The 22,505-nt window shown below is 47.1% G+C and overlaps 2 protein-coding genes across 3 annotated transcripts in view; both read right to left on the bottom strand.

The window, feature by feature from the left end:
* LOC111151071 (tubulin alpha-8 chain) overlaps positions 1-8,896 on the bottom strand; it is a 13,426-nt gene extending 4,530 nt beyond the window's left edge. The window contains exons 1-3 of one of the 2 annotated variants that reach the window (XM_022508814.1): positions 8,847-8,896; positions 1,941-2,182; positions 390-538 (exon numbers count right to left, since the gene is read on the bottom strand). In XM_022508814.1, the coding sequence (XP_022364522.1) occupies positions 390-538; positions 1,941-2,182; positions 8,847-8,896 (441 nt within the window). Of the gene's footprint in view, positions 1-389; positions 539-1,940; positions 2,183-3,821; positions 3,898-8,846 lie in introns of those variants that run through there. The other variant, XM_022508815.1, reaches the window with a different exon arrangement.
* An 836-nt stretch (positions 8,897-9,732) lies between these two features.
* On the bottom strand, positions 9,733-20,515 carry LOC111151080 (RAB interacting factor). The gene is made up of 2 exons (XM_022508830.1): positions 20,216-20,515; positions 9,733-11,501 (listed from the first exon to the last, which is right to left on the bottom strand). The coding sequence occupies exons 1-2, from the start codon at positions 20,513-20,515 to the stop codon at positions 11,256-11,258; spliced, it is 546 nt and encodes a 181-aa protein (XP_022364538.1). The 3' UTR covers positions 9,733-11,255.
* Positions 20,516-22,505: the final 1,990 nt, after the last annotated feature.

Here is a 22,505-nt window from a genome sequence, read left to right on the forward strand (position 1 = left end):
ATCTAAGAACAGGCTGAGCGGCCAAAGCAGCTTCCACCTACCCGCTGGGGGCAGAGAGGGATCAAAGCTCAAAGAAGGCTTGGATTGGACGGTTAGACCTGCCAAAGCTAGGAACCAGCCGCTCGGGAGCCTGAGTCCAGACTCGGGGCAGAACCAGTTATTCCGGCTCCTAACCCTAGATCCACACCCAGGACACGCAGCTCCCCCTAGGGGAAGGCGAGGAGACAGACAAGCCAAAGGAGCCATCAGGACACCACAGGCCCTGGCTGGTCACAGCCACAGATCTGTGGTTTCCCTTTCTTCCGCGCGTGTCCAGCCTCCCAGGCCAGGAAGGGAGAGTCAGGACACATGGAACTCCTGAAGGTGTCAAGGGCGCTCGGTCTGCTCACCAGTTTTCGGATTCGCTCCAGCACAAGATCGATGATCTCCTTCCCCACAGTGTAGTGGCCTCGGGCATAGTTGTTGGCAGCGTCCTCCTTGCCAGATATCAGCTGCTCAGGGTGGAAGAGCTGCCTATAAATGCCAGTTCTTACCCCATCTTGAGGGGAAGAAAGAGGGCAAAGGTAAGAGGCTGGTCTCCGCCCCCACGAGGACACAGGTGCTAGACCTCTGCTGCGTGGACACAGGTGCTAGGATTTATGCTGTTAAGCTAAGCTCCTCTAGGTAAAACTGCAAAAGGGAGCATGAATGGCAAAAGGCCTTCCAGAGACCCCCTTCCAAAGTCTAGTTAATCCTCCCTGGGCCTGAGAGGGGGTAAGTCAGGGGGTCCCTTTAACAGCGCCTTCCCTCATAGCTACTTCTACTTGGTGAGGAATCAGAGGAGGTCCAGGGGAATCTCAATGACTTTTTTTTTTTTTTTAAGATTTTATTTATTTATTTGAGAGAGAATGAGAGAGAGCATGAGAGGGGAGAAGGTCAGAGGGAGAAGCAGACTCCACATGAAGCTAGGAGCCCAATGCGGGACTCAATCCCGGGACCTTGGGATCATGACCTGACCTGAAGGCAGTCGTTCAACCAACTGAGCCACCCAGGTGCCCTCAATGACTTTTGACTGGGACTAGAACACAGACTGATGCAGAAAACCCACTCCACAGTTTAACATCTACAAAACGGTCTTTGGAAAGATGGGGAGATGGAGAAGAGCTTGGGTGGCTCAGTCAGTTAAGTGTCTGACCTTGGTTCAGGTCACGGTCTTAGGGTCCTGGGATTGAGCCCCTCATTGGGTTCCCTGTTCAGTGGGGAGCCTGCTTCTCCCTCTCCCCCACACTTGTGCTCTCTTTCAAATATGTTAAATCTGAAAGGAAGGAAGGAAGGGAGAGAGAGAGAGAGAGAGAGAAAGAAGGAAGGAAAGACACAAGGAAGGAAGGAAAGAAGAAAAAGAGAGGAGGAAAGAGAGAAAGAAAGACGGGGAGAGGGTAGGCTAAAGTTGTCAGGAACAGGAAACTGAGGGGATCCAGATGCAGAAAGGAGGAAGCAGAGAACCTCCTGGGAGCCAGCAACAGCCAAGTTCCCACAGGTCCACATCCTATTAAGGGGCCCACTCCTTCCAGTTAAGGCTGAGTAGGGGGCCATTAAGAATGTTCTCAGTGCCCGGTTCCGTAGGCAATGTTAAGCTCAAGAGTCTGCGGGTAGGAAAAAGGAAGTAAGTTTAAAGTTGCGGCTTTTATAACCATTCTTTTCTGCAGCCTTCATTCTGCATCTGACCCCGACTCAAAAATCTGGCAGTTTCTGGGCAAAGCAGTTTGACTGATAACCCTCTCGGCACAGGAAGCCCTTAGGACCCCTCCTGAAGTCAGAGTCTAGACAAAAGAGCAGACTTCAGAGTTGTTCTTGGCAGGGGGCTGCCTGCATTCCAACAGCTTTTCCCCTAAGCAGAGCTCCCCACTGACTTTGGGGCTGACAAAAAATACAGGCTGGAGAAGGGAACCCCGCCCACTCACCTATGACAGCAGGCTCCAGGTCCACAAAGACAGCCCGGGGCACATGCTTGCCAGCCCCGGTCTCACTGAAGAAGGTGTTGAAGGAGTCATCGCCGCTACCCAGCGCCTTGTCACTGAGCATGGTGCCATTGGGCTGGATGTCGTGCTCCAAGCAGTAGAGCTCCCAGCAGGCATTGCCCATCTGCACGCCCGCCTGGCCCACATGGATGGAGATACACTCGCGCTGTTGGGGGGAAGCAGAGAGATGATGTGGTGTGAATGGAGAAGGGAAGCAAGTGGGCCTTGAAAAGGCCTTAGAAGCACCCTTTTATCCTCCCTCCCTGGAGCCTGAGGCCTGACAGTGAGTTACATGGTCCAAAACCCAAAAGCCTGGGTTCCCTTTCCAGACCTTCCCACACTTTAAGCCAAATGACCTCATTTTCTTTTCATTTCCTTAGGACTCAAGAACGAAGGTGGCTAAAAAGCCTAGGTCTTCAGGGGCAGGAACTAAAGAAAGCCGATACCAAGCCGTCAAGTCCCACTGCCTAGTGCCCTGTGTGCTGGGCGGGGCGGGGACAGGAAAGCTCAGAGTCCTGCACACCAAGATGGGGCCTCTAGCACTGGACCCCTAGGAGAAGGGGTCTCCCATGGTGGGGACTCTGTGCCCCTTCTGAAGGGGCAGAAGATGAAGTTCAGGTCTGTGGGTTAACAGAGGCAGCGGCTCGGAGTTAGAGCTAGTCTGAAAACTCATCTGCAACCTCCCCTTTTTTTTGGGGGGGGGAATAGGCCCTGACTCTGGACACTTGTCCCTGCCCACCACAGTACACAGTCAACCCAGGTAAGTGCTGCTGGATGGTCACGATGGAGCCAGAAGACTCGCCCTGCCCTTTCAGCTCTCCTGAGGTAACTCCTACAAGGGACAGACTCTTTTCTATTCTGGTCCTTCACCCCCAGCCCACAGTCTAGAGTGTGAAAGCGCTTGCACACGTCCCAGAGGCGGAGGAGGTCTTCTAAGACAACCGGCAAGAGTTTAGTGATTTCAGGAGCTATCCTTCAAGACAGCGTCCGAGCCTTTACAGGGGCTCAGGACACAGGCGGGGTCTAAAGATTCCTGGGAGGCCCTGACGCCTGACACACGCCGAGCTCTTCTGTTTAACTGAGGGAATTCACGGGCTTGGGCAACCAGAAGAGAAGTGGAGTAAAGATATTCCTCCTTAGACGGCAGGAGCTGCTCACGGTCATGCCTGACCAGGGAGGAGTCAAGGTCGTGCACCTCTGACTTTTGGCCGGAATCTGGCCGCGCGAGACGAAGGCATCCAGACGAACAGTGCAGAACTGGAGAAACCTGCAGGAGTTGGCCGAGCGGCCCGGGTCCGGCCTCCAGCGCGGGAGTGTGACTTCACAGGGAGGCGGGGACTGCAGCTGGGGGCGGGCGCCCCTTTGTCCCGGACTGCCGCGGGACAATACTGGGGCGGGTCCAGGCTCCCAACTCCGGAGCGCGCTGCCCAGCCCTGCTGGGGTTGGGGGCCCCCAGGCTGCGCGCAGCGCGGGACGGACCTCACCACGCTGGCGCCCCGCCTGCCCCGCGCCCTTCCCTCCCGTCCGCAGCCGAAGCGCGCAGAACTTCTCCAGCTCACGTCCGCCCCTCCCCGCCTCTCCCGGGCAAGGAGCTCAGAAGAGCAGCGCTCGGACGCGGCGGGCGTCCCCGGCCTTCCGCACAGCCCCCCACGCCGTAGTCGCCGTGACCGCCCAAACCCCCCAACACACCCCGGACTGCCCGGCCTCCCCTCCTTCCCGCGCAGCTGGCCCTTACCCGGGACCCTCGGGCGCCCCCAGCACGCTCTCTCCCGCGCAGCACCCCTCTCCCCGTGGACTCCGCCAGTGCCCCCAGCTCCCTCTCACCATGGCTAGTCCGACAGGTGATGCTTGCGGAGGGTCGTTGGCTGCAGACGCGTTACGGGTCTCCAGCAACACTAGGAATCCCGGAGCAGTCCGGCTAGCTGGGACTTATATATCCCCGCCCAGCCGCCAGCCATGCCTCCTGGCGGGGCTCCCGCGCGCTCCGCGCCTCTCATTGGGCCGAGTTCCCAGCGAGGCCCGCCCCCCTCTCCGTTATTGGGCGGGCCCTTATGAAATATCCCCGCCCTAGCAGGTCATTGGGTAGTTTGTAAAGCCAAAGGGAGGGAAAGCCTTGGGGATCCGAGTCCTCCCAGGCCGCTCGACCCTCGTCCCCTCTGTTGGAGCGTGTGCTGGATCTGAGAGGTTGGCGCTTTGGAGAAACGCGTTTGTTCCGTTGTTGTCTTAAGTCATTATACGGGTAACGCGGCGGACCTAGTTCGAAAAGTGCATAAACCTTGGACGGTGGCGCAGACTGGAGCTCAGCAACCGCTAGAGAAGGAAAGATGCTGGGTTGAGAACCAGGTGCTGAGAGCTCAAAAGGCAGCTAGGGTGGGGGAGGGTTGGGCAAGCAGGTGTGGGAGAGAGCATTCCAGGCGCAGGTAATTGCAATTTACCTCCCTTTCACTGGGGCAAGCGCTTCAGATCAGGTGACTCCGATTGCGAGAGAGCAAGGGGTCCAGGCTGGGTAAAGCACATTGAAGAGGACTTGTAGGGTGAACATGGATGCTACTTTGAAGAGTTTGCACATAATTCCACTGGCTGTGGAGCACCTTTGAGGGCTAGTGATTAGAAGAGTGATGTGATAAGCAGTATTTTAAGCAGTTCATAGATGTTACTTCTGTATTTTTTTTCTCCCGGTGGTGGTTTCATATATTTCCATGCGAAAGGGCATACACACATTTTCCCTCAGTTGTTTCTAAGATGAGGTCTTACTTCTAAATACCTAAGCGAAACAAATTAGCCCATTTCTTAGCTTGGGAGGGTTAATTGGCATTTGGTTTAATCAAATATCTGGACACCCCACAATGATTACCTTAACATTTGTTCAGCACATTCCAGAGGAGTCTGAAGCATCTGTCACCTCCTGTTCTCACTTCCCGCTGGCAAGGCGACTGCACCCAGATTATGCCAGTCAGTCCTGGAGATTTGAATTGTTGCTTTAGGAAAATCTGCAGCTGCAATGACTTTCTGTTGATACAACTCATGAAGACATAAAGTTACTGTGTCACTCACCAGTGTGACATCAAATCAGCTGCCCCCTGGATTCCTGCACCTGTTTCTCTACAAGACTCTAGACATATCGTTCAAAAGTGTCTTGACATGTTTTTGAGACTAAATGTTTGTCTAGGTGGCTTGGTGGTTTAAATTCAGGGTGCAAAGGTTAACTTCAAACTCTGAAGTGTGTTCTTTGATCCCAACCCTTGTATTTTATGAGGCTGCTGGCTTTAAAGTGGTTGTCTCTGGTCAAGGGATAAGGTGAGAGAGTGTGGTTGAACATTCAAAGAGGTATTTTGAAAACCCTTGGATATACAAAGCTAAGACATAGTTATTCATTGTCTGTCACTGGCCCAAGCAAAACAACTCAAATGTTACATCTTACTGAATGTGGGCAGATCAGTGATTAAAATGAAGCTATCTGGCCATAAACTCAAAAAGCATAAACTCCACACCATCATCTCTTCCTTGCCTGGTCCTATTAGGTATTCATCCCACCAGCTTTGTAGCGTCTGCCGGTTCAAAATGTCCTTCCGTTTCATTATTGAATACAGTGAGTGGGCTTTACCCCCAAATAAAACTATATTTGCAACAGTAATCCTGTGTTATTGTGGAAATGACACAAACCAACCTCTCTTGACAATGTGCTTCTTTATAGAGCACAGATTAAAATCAGTTCTCTCATAAGGTGTTTGGATTTATTTTTGTTATCTAGATGACTGCAAAGCTTAGATTTTTTTTTTTAAAGATCTTATTTTACTTATTTGACAGAGTGAGAGATCACAAGCAGAGAGGCAGGCAGAGAGAGAGGGGAAACAGGCTCCCTGCTGAGCAGAGAGCCTGATGTGGGGCTCGATCCCAGGACTCTGGGATCATGACCTGAGCTAAAGGCAGAGGCTTAACCCACTGAGCCACCCATGTGCCCCCCAAAGTTTAGATTCTTTTTCTAACTTTCATCTTTTTCTCTATATTACTCCGCTGATCTCAAGCTTAGTGCCATTGCAGACATGCCATTTTTACACAGTTCTTCAAGAATTTAAGATATACTGAAGTTCAGAGGGAAAGGTCATGGTTACCTCTAAGTTTCAAACAATCTAAAGATTCCTGATAAGTCTGTATCCTTTCCCGATAGGTACTTCCTTCCTGTCCTGCCTTGCCACAAAGAATCAAATAACACTGAATTGAAAGGAAACCCACAGTCCCGTCTGGGTGAGAGAGGGACAAAGAAGATGGAGAGGCTTTGTGGGAACAAGAATATCCTGTTCAAGGCGCCTGGGTGGCTCAGTGGGTTAAGCCTCTGCCTTCGGCTCAGGTCATGATCCCAGGGTCCTGGGATTGAGCCCCGAATTGGGCTCTCTGCTCAGCAGGGAGCCTGCTTCCCCCTCTCTCTGCCTGCCTCTCTGCCTACTTGTGATCTCTGTCAAATAAATAAAATCTTAAAAAAAAAAAAAAGAATATCCTGTTCATCTGCTGGTGAAGAATCAAGGTAGACAGGGAGACACCAGGGCCATACCTGACCTATTCATTCTTGAGTCAGTGCCAACATTGTAGAAGTAGTACCTGCTTTTCAAATGACTGAGTTACCTAACAATTCATGGCCACTCTAGCAAAGTTGCCAAAGTTGGGTGTATCTGTGAGCTCGCTTTTCCCCCTATTGTCTTATCTTGAAATTCACCTACCCTGGGATTGGGGCAACTGCTCCTTAGGATGGAACCTCTTTTCCACCCAGTCCCTATTTCACATCTCATAGCAGAACCCATTTAGGACAAAGTAGGGAAGGATTGTATAAACCCACCAGGAGTTGGTAACTCTTCCCTCACTTCCTTAGGACTGTAAGTGTCCCTAGCCCACATTTAATCTCCTTACCAGTTCCCGCAGGTAATGGTTCATCCTGGCCGCATATCTGAAATAGGATGTCTGGGGTCACCAGGTCTGGATTTTGAAGGGACCCTGCTCTAATTGTTGCAGACGACTTGTTCCTGATGTGCAAAAATTAGAACCACTGGTTGTAACACCTTGCTTTGGGTACACGGAGTTTTGTGTCACTGGCTACTAATTACTCGTGGATAACATTGTTTCTATACAAGGCTAAATGAATTCTAAGTTTCAATAGATTTGAAGCAAACTGGGTGGATACTTCTCTCGACCTTAAATTTTGACATTTAGACACATTTTGACATATTCCAGGAATTTAACTCTCTGAACACAAGAACACCTTGGTCACAATGGAAAGATTGACAATACTGAAGTTAACACCTTTATTTTCTTACCCTGTGAAGACTTAGATGTGGTCATGACCACATAGATGTACTCTGTGCATGATTCTCTACCACAAATTTTCATTGTCTTTATCAAAAAGCATTGGGAAAACAACAACAGTTCTGTACCTGACCTCTAACCCACTATTATTCATTGCATCGGAAATATAATTTATTCTAGGGATGGCTGGGTGACTCAGTTGGTTAACAACTGCCTTCAACTCAGGTAATGATCCCGGGGTCCTGGGGCTGAGCTCCACACCAGGGCTCTGTGCTCAGCGGGAAGTCTGCTTCTCCCTCTCCCCCTGCTCCTTCTCACTCTTGCTCTCTCTCTTAAATAAATAAAAATCTTAAAAAACAAAACCAACTTCCACTGAATTCTTTATTTTGGTTATTGGATTTTTTGAAATTCTAGAATTTGTATTTTTTTCACATGTCCAGGTATCTGTTCAAATTCCCTAAATTTGTTTATCTCCTTGAACAGAGTAAGCAGTTATTTCATAGTCTGTGTTTGAGAGCTCCACCGTCTGTGGCTCCTGTGGGCCTCTTTCCACGGTCTCCTGTTTCACTGGTTTTCTTAATATCTTGTCCCATATGCTTGGTTCCATTTTATTGTATTCAGGATATTGTATTAGCAAAATTACTGTAGAAACAAGTCAAAGTTTAGGGTGATGACATTTTTTCTCCAGAGAGAGTTTTTGTCTGCTTATGCCAAGGGTTTGGGGAAATCACTACTCTGGGATCAACTTAATCTGATTTCAAGGACTGCTATCATTGGAAGCCTAGATGCATCTCCTGAGTGAGCCTTTCTATTTCCTACTCTGGCTCACCCCTGTTCTTGGGGTGCAAAGGACTGAGAGCCTTGACCCAATGTGAGAAACATTTACCGAGTCTACCACCCCCTGACAGGCCCAGACCCCTACTTCTGGAAGGCTGTCACAGTCACCCACCAGCCTCTGACCTGCCCCTCTCCACATTGCAAATGCCCCCAATGGAAGAGTGACCTGTAGTACTGAGTCCGGTTCTCAGGGCCACTATCTTCTCAGTGGTCCTGGTCCAGTAATTCTTCAAACACATGTTAGCTCTCTGAGGCCTCTGGATATTTAAAATACTTTGTCCAGCCTTTCTAGTTGCCCTCAGTTGGATGGTCATCCAAAATTACCCATCTACCATGATCAGGAACCGAGGTTACACTTAGAAGTTACCTGAGTAGGTTCACACATGGCACAGTAATGATATGGAAAATGTCAGTACACCCCTGTCTGCCTTTGACTCTGTGTTAAAAGAATTTTGTAGAAACAATTAGGCCTTGGAAAAATCAATTGCTCTCCCTAACAGGAGCTGCTGGTTTCTGTACTCCTAGCAGCAGGTTTCTATACTCACGGGCCACTTCTATCTGTGACAAAGCAGTTAATGATTTCATGAGTCTTTTCCTGAGAGCCAATGAGGGCCTATTATGCATAAGGGGAACAAAGAGGTGACATCCTCATTTTGCAGGGACACTGAACGATTAATTAATTAGTTGACAGACCTCAAGAGAAACCCTAAGGTTCAGGTTTCCGCTTTCCTCTGCTTTTTCAAATTGCGTATTTTTCCCAAGGACATACAGGAATCTAATTTCTACTGTTTAAATGCTTTTATTTCCAATTAAACTGCAAAGGCAGAATAACAACTTGATATTTTTGGCTATTCGGGCAACAATATTTGGCAATTCTCTAGAAAAAAATACAAATGACCAGCAAGTATATAAAAATTTCATTAAACATAAAATAAATGCAAATTAAAACAAGGAGATACTTTTTCTATTAAAGTGGCAAAATATTCTTTTAACGATAATAAATACCCAGTGTTAGGAAGGTTTCAGAGAAATGGGTGCTCGTCTACGCTGCTGGAGGAGGGTGGATTTGCACAGCTGTTTCTAAAGAATATGTGTCAATAATCCATGAAAACGTGCATATTTTACTTCTAATAATGTAGGAAATAATTACGAATGTGTATACAGATTTAACTATAAAGTCACACATTACATCACATTGTTTATAAGAAACTGGAGACAATCTAATAGTAGATTGTTTAAATAAATGATAAGACAGAAATATAATGGAATGCTAAAAACAAGGGTGTCCATGGATGGTTATCTGTTAACATGGGAAGTCATTATTTTGTCAAATGGAAAAAGCAAGTCGTAAAAGAGCAGAGTATGATATTGTATTTATTTTAAAAAATCATACACGTTTATATATACATTTAGAAAAACACTGAGAACCGGAGTTTCACCACACTACCAGAAGCAATCTCTGGATGGTGGAAATGAGGGATTAAGAAAATGTTGATACCCATTTTTGTGTTTATCTTCAGTGAACACATACTATTTCTGTGATTAAAAAAGGAAAGAGAAGTCAAAAATCTAATTAAAAAAAAAAAAAAAAAAAAAAAACCTTTGCTTAGGTTTTGGCTTGTGATTGAAGGGGCCATGTGCCCCTAGAGGCATCTACTTGGTTTTGTTCCTTCTGACCTGAGTGGATAATTCTCACAGTTGTTTTTCTGCAAATGCCATAATCACGGACATTTGACTGTCTAGAGAACAGTTCTCTCATTTTCAACTAGAGCTCACTGAGGCTATGACTGTGGAAGGAAGCCACCTTTCTAGAGTATGTTGGTTGCAAAACCATGCCCAAGGCCCACACTTTTTAGTTGGGGAGCCCTTAGAAAAGTTCTTGGGAGAAAGAAGGCAGAAGCAAGCAGAGAACAGATACAGAAGGAGGGGCTGTAGATTGTAAGGTTTCTGTTTAGTCCTTATTTCAATTCTAGGGTCTCCTCAGTCTTAGATGTAGGGCTTATGCAAGGACACCTGAGACCTGGTCACAGAAATTCCTAAGATGTTGAGTTATTTCAGAAGAGAAATGACAGAACAAGTGACAATCATACTGAAGGGTTAATCAGTCTGCTAACCTCGAACTGTTAGAGCAGTCCCCACAGCTTAGAGATAGTGGCATTTGGACAGAAAGTCTGTGTTCTGGGTTGGTACAAGGATTCCAAGTGAACCCAAATTCCGATGAGCACGCCTGGTAGGTTCAGTAAGTGATGACTCTATCCATCAGAGAAGTCTTTCCTAAGAACAAAGGAAAGAGTTACCTGCACAGATAAGACAAACCTGCAAAGTCACATACAATGTGGCAAGGGTCTCTCCCTCCTATATTCTGCATCCTCCACTCTGTTTCGAAGCCAGGGCTGAGTTTTCCTTGGGTTGGCTGCCAGATAGGGTTGAAATCTGATTCTCAACTTACAGGCTATAATGTAAAGAGAAACCATGGCAAGATTTGAAGGGAAAAGGGGATATATTCATCTTCACAATATAAAGTCACTATCCACCTAGAGGCTCGGCTCTCAAACATGGTATTACAGGTGTATCCAAAGTAATGTGTTTCTTAGTAGTAGCTTAAATTCCAAAGTCTGTAAATGCTATGCTTTTAAAAAGAATAAATTACTGTAGATAAAGTTAGTCATATGACAAAGTCACTCTCAGACACTTGTATGCTTTCTTGAATGAGATAAAAAGGTGGCATTTGAACTATTAGCACGAGCATCAGCTGTTATGTGTCATCTTGGCTGAAAGGCTGGATGTTGCTCTTACAGAGCAAGAAACAAGGGAGCCCAGGGTCAGGGAGCCCAGGCGGGATGCCAGGGATGAGAGATTTGTGGACGTGTTCCAGTGTCCTGCAACTGGGGGAAAAGGGAGATCAGGAGATGTTGGGCTGCAAAAGTGAGCTACATAAGAGGCATGCACTTGAGGCTTTAAGGAAGGGGGGTCAGCTCTATGCATGTTCAGCCGGACATGTCGATACTCATCATTTACATCAGTACAGAGAAGGCGGCGCCAGAGCAAGGACACCAGCTTACATGCCAGTTCTCGAGGGGAGTAGCTTTTATAGTCGCGGCTGGAGCTGCGTTCCCCTCCCCTCAGTTACTCATGGGAAACCCGTTCCAAGGCCACATAGAAACTGTTCTTGTCATCCAGGCAATGCCAGCCAATTGGTCCGATTTCACAGTCTGCGCACACCAGGAACTTGATGTTGCCCACGTCCTTGGTGAAGCCCACGTTCTCAAAGATGAACATGTCATCAACCAGCCAGTGCTCCTGGAGGAGATCGCCATCAGGATTGCTGCCGTCAGCCAGAGCGGGCTTCTTTCTCATGGAGGGAAGGAAAAGCTGCAGTGGAAGAGAACACAAGGAATTCGCAAGCTGATCGGCCCGGTCCCATCATCACCACATTCTGCAATACTTCACATGCTCCCTGGCAGTTTCTTGGAATGAAAACGAAATGAGCAGCCCAATGACTAAGTTATGGACCAGGATGTTGGGTGGCTCTTCTGTTGCCTCTAGTCCATGCCTGGATTTCTTAAGACACATGAAAGAGGTAATGTGCTGTTGTCATGTGGCTTTACTGCTGTCCTTACCGTGGTCTGTAAGGCCCTGTCTGTTCTTAATCTCCATCTAGGTCATTCTGCTTCAGCCACACTGGCCTTCTTGCCTTGCCTTGCCTTCTGCAGAAAGGGTGAGTGTGCTCTGCCCTCCGATCTTGGCAAGGCTGGCTTCATGATATTCAGCTCAAATGCAACCTCTTCAAGGAGGCCGTCTCTAACCAAACAATCTCAGTTAGCTTCCCATACTGCCCACTGTATTTTATTTTTGAAAATACCTTTCCTGAGGTATAATTGACACATACATGGCACATACTTGAAGTGTATAATTTGATTCATTTTGGCCCATGCAAATACTAATAAACCATTACCAGCAAGATGTCACCCCCAAAAGTTTCTTTATGCCACTACCTCTTTATTGCTTATCATTCTCTGAAATTACTAATTTATTGGCTTAGTTATTGACATGGGTCTCCCTCCACTGGAATGTAGGCCCCAGGAAAGCAAGGAGCTCACCTTTCCCATTCACTACTATAACCCTGGTGCCCAGAATAATAATGGATACAGAGCAGGAACTCAAATATTTATCAAATGAATAAATACAGGATATCTGGCTTTGCTCTATTCTAATAGTGTTACGTATATGCTGGATTTATCTTACAAAAAGAGCACTAAAAAGGAAAATCTAGTTCTAGAATTTGGAATATCATCCCAACGACCTTTGTACCCATTAATCAACATGGCTTCCTGATCATTAGGATAAAGCTTCACGCACATACACACCCTTTAATATTTTCTCTATGGTTAATTTATACACCTTTAGCTGCCCCAGCGTACATGAAGACACGATGCCAGCAAAGCTTGTTACCACTCTGTCCCTCATCATTATGGCTGCTGCCAGTGTACTCATTTTCCACCCCAGGGTACACTTCTATTGCATTCCCAAACTCTAACAGGATGGCCTCAGTGAGCTAGTCTGACATTAGCAAGCAGAATAAAAGCAAAAACACATTTTTTTTAATTAAAAAAAAAAAACAAAAAAAAAAAACCAAAACCGTACTGACATTAGTCCAAAAGAGACAAATGCTTTGGGACAGATGAACAATTCTCTTCCTGAACGCTACAGTTAGGGAACCACAGAGCTGCTGGTTTGTATTCAATACCCTGGAGTTTGCACCTCTGAAGTCTGGACCAGATTCTAGCCAGTGGCTGGCCCTAATAGGGAGGAGGGAGCACTGTAAGGAGGAGGGAGCACGGATCCATAACATTTCTACTCCCCATCTCCCAAGCACAGGCATCTGTGCACTACCCTATGGTGTGTCACCTGAGACAGCATTTGAGGATGTCACAAAAGAGGGCAGTCCCTCCTCCTCTTACATTGTCATTCCAGTCGCCCTTTTCACCTCATCTAATGTTTAAATGAGGCCCCAATGCTTTGTTTTACCCTAAGTGAAAATGGGAACAGGCAGAAGCGAAGAGGAATCAAAATTCAGGGACCGGGAAACCTGGGTTCCAATCCTAGCTCTATCTCTCTGTGGGCCTAAACTTCCCTACAAGTATTTCTGGCCTATAGTGTAGGTGTGAAAGCAACATCTTAACTAAACAGAAGGCGAGTGAAACTTTAAGGGGAGAAATATCAAAGACTTTTTAAACATTAGTTTAAAAAGTGTCTAACAAAGGAGCACCAGCTTCCCTCCCACTGTCTTTTGTTTATTTTTTTATAATCCCAAACACCTCTGCAGTCCCTTTTGAGTAGTGATTTTTTATTTTTTATTTCTTTTTTTAAAGATTTTATTTATTTATTTGACAGACAAAGATCACAAGTAGGCAGAGAGGCAGGCAGAGAGGGAAGAGGAAGCAGGTTCCCTGCCAAGCAGAGAGCCCGATGCGGGGCTCGATCCCAGGACCCTGGAACCATGACCTGAGCTGAAGGCAGAGGTTTTAACCCACTGAGCCACCCAGGTTCCCCTGAGTAGTGATTTTTAAAACATTGTTCTTAAAAAATATTTTATTTATTTGACAGACAGACACAGCAAGAGAGGGAATAGAGAAGCAGGGGGAATGAGAGAGGGAGAAGCAGGCTTCCCACAGGGAGCCTGATGCAGGGTTTGAACCCAGGACCCTGGGATCATGACCATGAGCCAAAGGCAGATGCTTAATGATTGAGCCACCCAGACTCCCCTCTTTTGAGTAGAGATTTTAAAGGAAATACTATTAATCATTCATTCAAGGGGTCAGACTGGGTCCCGTTCCCTTTCTTTCTCAACATACCCATTTTTATTTAAATCATGTAAGTCAGACCCACAAGACTAGACTTATTTATGTGTACGTTGTACACGTATCTGTGTGGATCCCAACCCATTCTCTGCAGCGCCCAGGGCTACTGCAGGGTCAAGTTCTGGGATCTAATATTTGGAATACAATTAGGCTTTCTAGACTGACCACTGGGGTGGAAATCAAGATATTATCTAATTTGAGGCTGCTAATTCAGCTGGTTGGGGGCCAAAGTCGCCAGTTCCCTCCCTGACCAGGTGGGTTAGCTGCTCAAGACCCTAGCCAGTACCCTAATCCTGGACCATCTCTTCAAAGAGATGTAGAACATCCCACCTCAGTGAGTGAGAGTGTCAGCAGAACTCCTTTTGCTTTTTCAAGAACTGCTAACAGGGGAGCCTGGACAGCTCAGTCAGTTAAGAGTCTACCTTTGGCTCAGGTGATGATCCCAGGATTCTGGGATTTATAAAAATAAAATCTTAAAAAAAAAAAAAAGAGAGAGAGAGAGAGAAGAGCACAAGTGGGGGGGGCAGCAGGCAAATCTTTGAAAAGGGAAAAAAAACTGGTAAGTACCCTTTCATTTCATTAGTTTTTAAGATTTTATTTATTTATTTGGCAGAAAGAGATCACAAGTAGGCAGAGAGGCAGGCAGAGAGAGAGGAAGGGAAGCAGGCTCCCTACGAGCAAAAAGCCCATTGTGGGGCTTGATCCTAGGACCCTGGGATCATGACTTGAGCTGAAGGCAGAGGCTTAACCCACTGAGCCACCCAGGTACCCCGGTAAGTACCCTTTTAAAAATACTTTCTTTCTCTTTGTAAAAATCCATTCTCATGGTAGAAAACTTGGCAAGCATGCTACATACAATATAGATGAAAATAAAAACTGTTACAATACAGAGTAAACTTCTGGTAACTTTTTTGAAATTTTCTCCCTTCTGTATTTGTGGTGGTTTTATTTATTTATTTATTTATTTTTAAAAGATTTTTTATTTATTTGTCAGAGAGAGAGAGAGAGAGAGAGAACGCGAGCGAGCACAGGCAGAGAGAGTGGCAGGCAGAGGCAGAGGGAGAAGCAGGCTCCCCACAGAACAAGGAGCCCGATGTGGGACTCGATCCCAGGACGCTGGGATCATGACCTGAGCCGAAGGCAGCCGCCCAACCAACTGAGCCACCCAGGCGTCCCTTTGTGGTGGTTTTAAGACGTGCACAAATTCTTTGACAATCCTTCCACTAGGAGGCAGAGTCCATGCCTCTCTCCCTGAGCCTGGGCAGCCTGCTGTGCCAGTCCGGATGAGTCAAGTGTGAGGGAGGTGACAGGCTAGCTTAGAAAAGGCCAGGCTGCTTTTGGCGGTTTCTGTGGGAACACTTGCTCTGGGAGCCTTCAGCTTCTATGTAAGAACTGCAGCTTCTGAGGCCCCCGTGGGGAGAGAGAGAGGCCCCTGGAACCTGTTCCAGTGCTCAGGTGTGTGAGTCTTCCCAGGCCACAGGCAGACACATGAGGGAGGGAGCGTTTCAGATGGCCCTTCTGACTGCACACGAAAGACCCCAAATGAGAACCGTCTAGCTAGGCTCAGTCAACTCCCCAAACTGTAAAGCAAAATAAATGTTAATAATTTAAGTAACCAGTCTTGGGTGGTTTTGTTACGTAGCAACAGAGAACTAGAATATTGCCTAACATAGTTGAGATGCATGTTCCATTCTAATTCCTAATTTTTTGTGATCAACTATATATACATACCATAAAACTTAGCAATTTTTAAAAAGACTGTATGTATTTCAGAGAGAAAGAGAGACCAAGCGTGAGCAGAAGAAGGGGGAAGAGGGACAAAGAGAATCCTCAAGCAGGCTCCCTGTTGAGAGTGGAGGCTGATGGGGGTTGGGGATAGGGTTTCCCAGGACCTTGAGATCATGACCTGAGCCAAAATCAAGAGTCAGACGCTCAGCGCTCAACCAACTGAACCATCCAGGTGCCCCTAAAACTTACTGTTTAAGTCACGTTTTAATGTGTGGTTTAGTGACATTAAATATCATATATGGTGTTACTGTAACCATCACCCCCATCCACCTCTAGAATTTTTTCACCTTCCCGAACTGGCACTTGGTACCCATTAAACACCAACTCCCCATTTTCCAGTCCATGGCAACCACCGCTGTGCTTTTTGTCTCTGTGAATCTGACTACCCTTGGTACCTCATAAGAGTGGGATCATACAGTAGTTGTCTTTTTGTGACTAGCTTATTTCACTTAGCATAATGTCTTGATTTTTAAAATGTTTAATCAGTTTTAAAGTTTTTTTTTTTTAAAGATTTTATTTATTTATTTGACAGAGATCACAAGTAGACAGAGAGGCAGGCAGAGAGAGAGAGAGGGAAGCAGCCTCCCTGCTGAGCAGAGAGCCCGATGCGGGACTCGATCCCAGGACCCTGAGATCATGACCTGAGCCGAAGGCAGCGGCTTAACCCACTGAGCCACCCAGGCGCCCCTAAAGTTTTATTAAGGTAATTACAGGTTCACATGTAGTGAGGAAATAATAGAAAGACATATATACTATTTCTATTTAAGAAACAATACAGGGGCGCCTGGGTGGCTCAGTGGGTTAAAGCCTCTGCCTTCCGCTCAGGTCATGATCTCAGGGTCCTGGGATCAAGCCCCGCATAGGGCTCTCTGCTCAGCAGGGAGCCTGCTTCCCCCTCTCTCTCTCTGCCTGCCTCTCTGCCTCCTTGTGATCTCTGTCTGTCAAATAAATAAATAAAATCTTAAAAAAAAAAAAAGAAACAATACAGAAATTCCACGTACCCTCTTTTTGGTAATACAGTTTCCCCTGATGGTAATATTTTGCAAAACCAGATTATAAAATCACAACCAGGACATCAACACGGATACACTCCGCTGCTTTCATTCAGATGTCCCCAGTTTACTTGGACTCCTTTCTGTGCGTAACGTGTGTATATAGAGTTCTGTCAATTTTACCCTGGGTAAGTTCATGTCTCCACTACCACAGTCAAGACACCAGCAGGAGGATCCCTCTCATCACCTTTTTAACCAGACTCACCAAAGCCCCCAGCCCCCCGTTCCTAACTCCGGGAATCACTCGCCTGCTCTCCATTTCTAAAACTCAAAAGCGGCACAGAAATGGAATCATATAGTATGTAATATTTGGGGACTGGCTTTTTTCACTCAGCAGAATTCCCTGGAGATGTGTCCAAGTTGTATGCATACTAGGTCACTCCACTGTCGTTCACTGCAGCGGATGGCTGACCAGTCTCTTTAGTCATTCCCCCGTTGAAGGACACCTGGGCTGTTTCCATTTCGGGGATATTATGAATAAAGGAGCAATGGACGTTCATGTACAGGTTTTTGTGTGAACATAGGTTTTCATTTCCCCAGGACACAGGTCCCACAGTGTACTGGCTGGGTCGTGGATTAAGGACGTGTTTTGCCTCAGAAGAAAGTGCTCTTGGGTGCGCTCTCAGGTCCTCTGCTCTCATATTCTTCACCAGACACCGCTCAGTACCTCCTCTCTCTGAGTTAATCTTCCACTGCCCACTCCTGCCATGAATCTCCCGCTCCAAAAAATGGAACAAAGGAAATTACCCTCTTCTCTTATAACATCATCACTCTTTCCTACATTCTCAAACTCTGGTGAGTGTTTCCCTTTTCTCTTTGTCTTTAAAGAAATAAGGCTCTTGGCCAAGGACACTGCCACTGACTCCTGGGTGCTGCCCATTCTCTGACACTCCTCCTACTTCTGGATGGGGAATGGGAACCAGTGCTCTTCTTGCTTCCAAATTATTACTCCTACATCCTCACATCCACCTTTGCTCCTTTAAGGTTTCTGCCATCTGGTGACCAGTCACGGTCATCTGAGGTGGCCTCGTCACCCTGTAGTATACAGCTGACTGGCACTTGGCTTAGCTTCCAAAAAGGAAACTTTTTGATTCCACATCCTACCCTCACTGATGGGCTTCTACCCCGCAAGGGGATGAGTCCTCCCCAGAGCTCCCTCACCTCCTCTATTCCAATCCCCTCAACTCCATCTGGCCTCACTTCTTGCCAGTTTTATTACGTCCTGTGTTCTGGCCAAGTTGAACTTTTTAGTTCTTCAAACATACTACACTTCCTCTAACAACAGCGAAACATCACACTGCTGTTCCCTCCATCTCTGTTCGGCTTCATTATAATTTCCTCTGTCATCAATTTTAGATAAGATTTCAAGGAGTACCAAATTCAAGGGTATGAACATTTTATATGTAAAACCGAACCAGCTATAGGGGCACCTGGGTGCCTCAGTTGGTTAAGTGGCTGCCTTCAGCTCGCGTTGTGGTCCTAGGATCCTGGATCGGGCCCCACGGCGGGCTCCTTGTTCAGCGGGGCGCCTGCACCTCCCTCTGCCTCCTGCCCCCCCTGCTTGTGCTTGCTTTCTGCCCTCCAAATAAATAAATAAAATCTTAAAAAAATTTTTTTTTTTAAAGATTAAAAAAAAAAGATTTTATTTATTTATTTGACAGAGAAAGATCACAAGTAGGCAGAGAGACAGTGGTGGGGGAAGCAGGCTCCCCACTGAGCAGAGAGCCCAATGCGGGCCTCGATCCCAGGACCCTGAGCAGAAGGCAGAGGCTTAACCCACTGAGCCACTCAGGCGCCCAAAATAAATAAAATCTTAAACAGTTAATAGGACTTACAAAGAACACATGTTGCACCAAATAAATAAAATAAAACAGTAAATAAAATATAAAAAAAAAATAAAATCTTAAAAAAACCCCAAAAGTTATAGGACTTACAAAGAACACATGCTGCACCAGCAGTGGCATACTAATCCATTCTCTCCCTGCTAACTCATTATTTACACTGGGCTAATAGCTTTTGTTCACTAATTTATTTAAATCTAATTATCTACTATTATCTTATGTGCACTGTGTGTTTTTTTTCTTTGAAGATTTTATTTATTTATTTGACAGAGAGAGAAATCACAAGTAGGCAGAGAGGCAAACAGAGAAAGAGGGGGAAGGAGGCTCCCGGCTGAGCAGAGAGCCTGGTGTGGGGCTCAGTCCCAGGACCCTGAGATTATGACCTGAGCAGAAGGCAGAGGCTTAACCCACTGAGCCACCCAAGCACCCCTATGTGCCCAGTCTTAAGTGTGGGAGATACGCAGGTGGGTAAGATACAGGACCTCACAGGCTAGTGGTATAAACGACAAATACTAACGATACTGTAAACTCAACTGGGATTACACATGTGAATGAGCTTTGTAGTCTTTAGGCCATGGTTTCTCAATCTTGGTACTACTGACATTCTGGGATGGAGAATTCTTTGTTGTGGGGCCAGGTGGAGGGAGGTTGGTGTCTTAGGCTTTGCGGGATGCCTGGCAGCATTCCTGGTTTCTCAGTACTAGCTGCTAGTAGCACCCTGTTATAGACTGAGTGTGGCCCCCCCCCCATTCTTATGTTGATACCTAACTCCCAGTGCGTTAGGTCATGAGTGCAGAGCATATTTTTAGGGACAATTCTGAGTGACAGGGTATGCACATAGCTGGAATGAGATTATACTTTGCACTTTCCTGTGGGTATGCTACACCTCAATAAAAATTCACCAAAATACAAAAACTGTTTTCAGCGTTCCCCTTTGGGGGGTGATGACAGTATGAACAGATCACAATTCGTACCTTGAAGAAAAGATTAAAACAGAAATTAAATCTTCCTTCAAAACTGACTTGAGGTGTCCATCCCACCTGAAACAGGATTCGTGTGGGAAACTCTGCGTTCCACCCAGTACCCTGGTAAAGCGTGTAGGTCACGGGAGGCATCTGTCACAAGCCCTACACTAAAGTTGTTTCGGGAGCTCCCCCTGGAGCGAAGAGGCCGCCCGACGTCTGGAAAAGCGGCGGTGCGGCGCGATGCGGGCCGGGAGTGCCGGTACACCGGGCGCCATCGGGCCGCTCCGCAGCGTGCGTCCCGGCGCGCCGGGCCCTCGGAAGCCGGCGGGCTCGGCTCAGCTCCGCACGCGGAGCTGCAGCGTCCACACCTAGCGCCGGGCTGGGGCCGGGGGTCGGCCGTCCCGGGAGACCGGCCCCGGGCTGCGCTCCTGCCGCAACTCCGGCGTGGAAAGCCTCGGGCGGAGCCGGGCCGCGACTAGGGGCGCGGTCTCCGGAAACGCGCGCGGGGAACGGGACTCCAGCCGCCGCGGCCCCTGTGAAGACGCGCGGGTGTGAGCCGCCTCCAACCGGCCTCCCTACCTGTCGGCGGGAGAAGAGAGCGGTTCCTGGCTGCAGCACCCGGGAGCCACAGCGTTGGCACAGCACCGCCTTCCGGTTTCGGCCCTCGGCTGACACTAAGTCGTTCAGCGGCTCGGCTGGTTCCATCACCGCTACCGCCACGGCTCCCTCGGCCACGGCCGCGCAGGCGCTGTCTCTGCGGGATCTTTCGGAACTGCGCTGGCGCGGCTTTCCGAGACGGGGCGGGGAGCGTGAGACCACTCCCGCTCTGCGCAGGCGTCCGCTTCCCCCGTTCTGGATTCTACTGCGCAAGCGCCCCATTCATCGCTTAACCTGAGTGGTTAGGTGTCCGCCGGCTTTGTGACAGGGTCACTCACTTCCTGGGACGTGACAAATCCTCTCTTCATACTCACCTGGTCACCGGCCTTCCCTTATTATTGAGTAAAACCCGGGTAGGTAATTCACTAAAGTTGACCAAATCTTGTTTACTGAAATTTAAATTTAGTCTTAGGAACGAATGGGGACGTTTCTGGAGGCGACGTGAAGGGAATCCGGGTCACACTACACATCAGCAAGTCTTATCCACGTTAGTTCCTTCAGTAAAAGACTATTTAGAGGGACATGTACCTTTTTGGTGTTGGAAAAAGGTGCCTGGAAACTTTAATTGCTGGTCTCTGTTCTGATCATACTGTTTACTATGTGGCAAAACACCATGTTGATACGCTTTAGAAACAAACCTATTGAATTATCACATTTCCTTATGGGGTTGTCACTAATTACTCCCAGGGCACAACTGAGAAAGGTAAAGATCAGAAGGGTTACTTTCCAGGGTCAATAGATCCAGGCACGGCTCTAAAGCCACTGCTCTTGGTCATTACACTATACTTTCCTGTTCCATTTGATTAGATCTCTAGCTTGCCCGTTTTAGTGCATTAGGCCATGGATATCCTGAAATGGCAAGGGAAGGAGAATATGAAGGGGAACTAAGCTATTGATTAGGTAATGTCTAATCTACTACCTACCACCACCATCTGCATGTTTTTCTTCTTCCTCTTTGTCCTTCAGTAATTCAACATTTTTTTTTTTTAAAGACTTTATTTATTTGACAGACAGAGATCACAAGTAGGCAGAGAGGCAGGCAGAGAGAGAGAGGAGGAAGCAGGCTCCCTGCTGAGCAGAGAGCCCGACGTGAGGCTCGATCCCAGGACCCCGGGACCATGACCCGAGCCGAAGGCAGAGGCTTTAACCCAGAGCCACCCAGGCGCCCCAGTAATTCAACATTTAGTGAGACGTTCTGTAATATAATTACACCCTGACAATACAATGGTAATAGGGACCCTATATTTGAGAACATAGTCTAAACAGGAAGTCATACTCCAAACCAATGACATGTGATAGACTACCATGGGAACAAAGTAAATGGAAGACAGGATTAGGGAATAATCCCCACCTGGAGAGTCAGAAAGTCTTTTCCTAGGTGACATTTGAATAAGGCATCTGAATGTGACTAGGACTTTTTTTTTTTTTTTGAAAAGCAAGATTATTTCAGATAGAAGAACAGCAGAATACCTGAACAAAGTTGAGAACAAATTTAAGAACGGTTAGTAGTTCACTGAACTACCTATACCTACGGGAAGAGAGAATAGTAGAGGGAAGAAAGATCAGAATGGTAGAGCGGGCCCAGAGCACCATGGGTCTAAAGTCACGTGAAGGAATTTGAACTTTAAGATTTTATTTATTTTTTGACAGACAGAGATCACAAGCAGGCAGAGAGGCAGGCAGAGAGAGATGGGGAAGCAGGCTGCCTGCTGAGCAGAGAGCCCAATGCAGGCTCGATCCCAGGACCCTGAGGATCATGACCTGAGCCGAAGGCAGAGGCTTTAACCCACTGAGCCACCCAGGCGCCCCAGGAATTTGATCTCTGTAATATGGGCAATGTGAATCAATAGAATTTTGGGCTAGGAATAACTTTGATATTCTCTGAAAATTTGCTGTATGTTAGGTATTGTAATGATCCTAGTTGTACTTTAGGAAGATCACTGATGACAAAATGGAGGGGTTCTAGACTGGAAGAGTATAGGTAAAACTATCAGGAGGCTCTTACTCCAGGAGTCTGGGCAAGAGATACAGGCCTGAACTATGCAGTAGCAGAAGGAATACAAATATAGGAATGTATTTGGAACTTTAAAAGATAAAATCATGTAATCTAGAACTGGATGTCTGTATTGTAATAGGGGTGACACAAGATAAATGACAGATCTCTGAGACAGGATAACTAAGTGGCTGGCTGCCATCTAAGAGAGCTAGAAAA

The sequence above is a fragment of the Enhydra lutris genome, unplaced genomic scaffold, assembly GCF_002288905.1.
Source record: "Enhydra lutris kenyoni isolate GAN:26980312 unplaced genomic scaffold, ASM228890v2 scaffoldscaffold25, whole genome shotgun sequence".
Taxonomy (NCBI): Eukaryota; Metazoa; Chordata; class Mammalia; order Carnivora; family Mustelidae; genus Enhydra; species Enhydra lutris.

What these genes read in the sequence shown, in the direction of transcription:
- LOC111151080 (XM_022508830.1), bottom strand. Translation starts at nt 20,515, where the DNA reads ATGGGGCGCTTGCGCAGTAGAATCCAGAACGGGGGAAGCGGACGCCTG. An exon ending in CTCTCTTCTCCCGCCGACAG is followed by an intron (nt 11,502 to 20,215) that starts GTAGGGAGGCCG and finishes CTTCCACTGCAG; the next exon opens with CTTTTCCTTCCCTCCATGAG.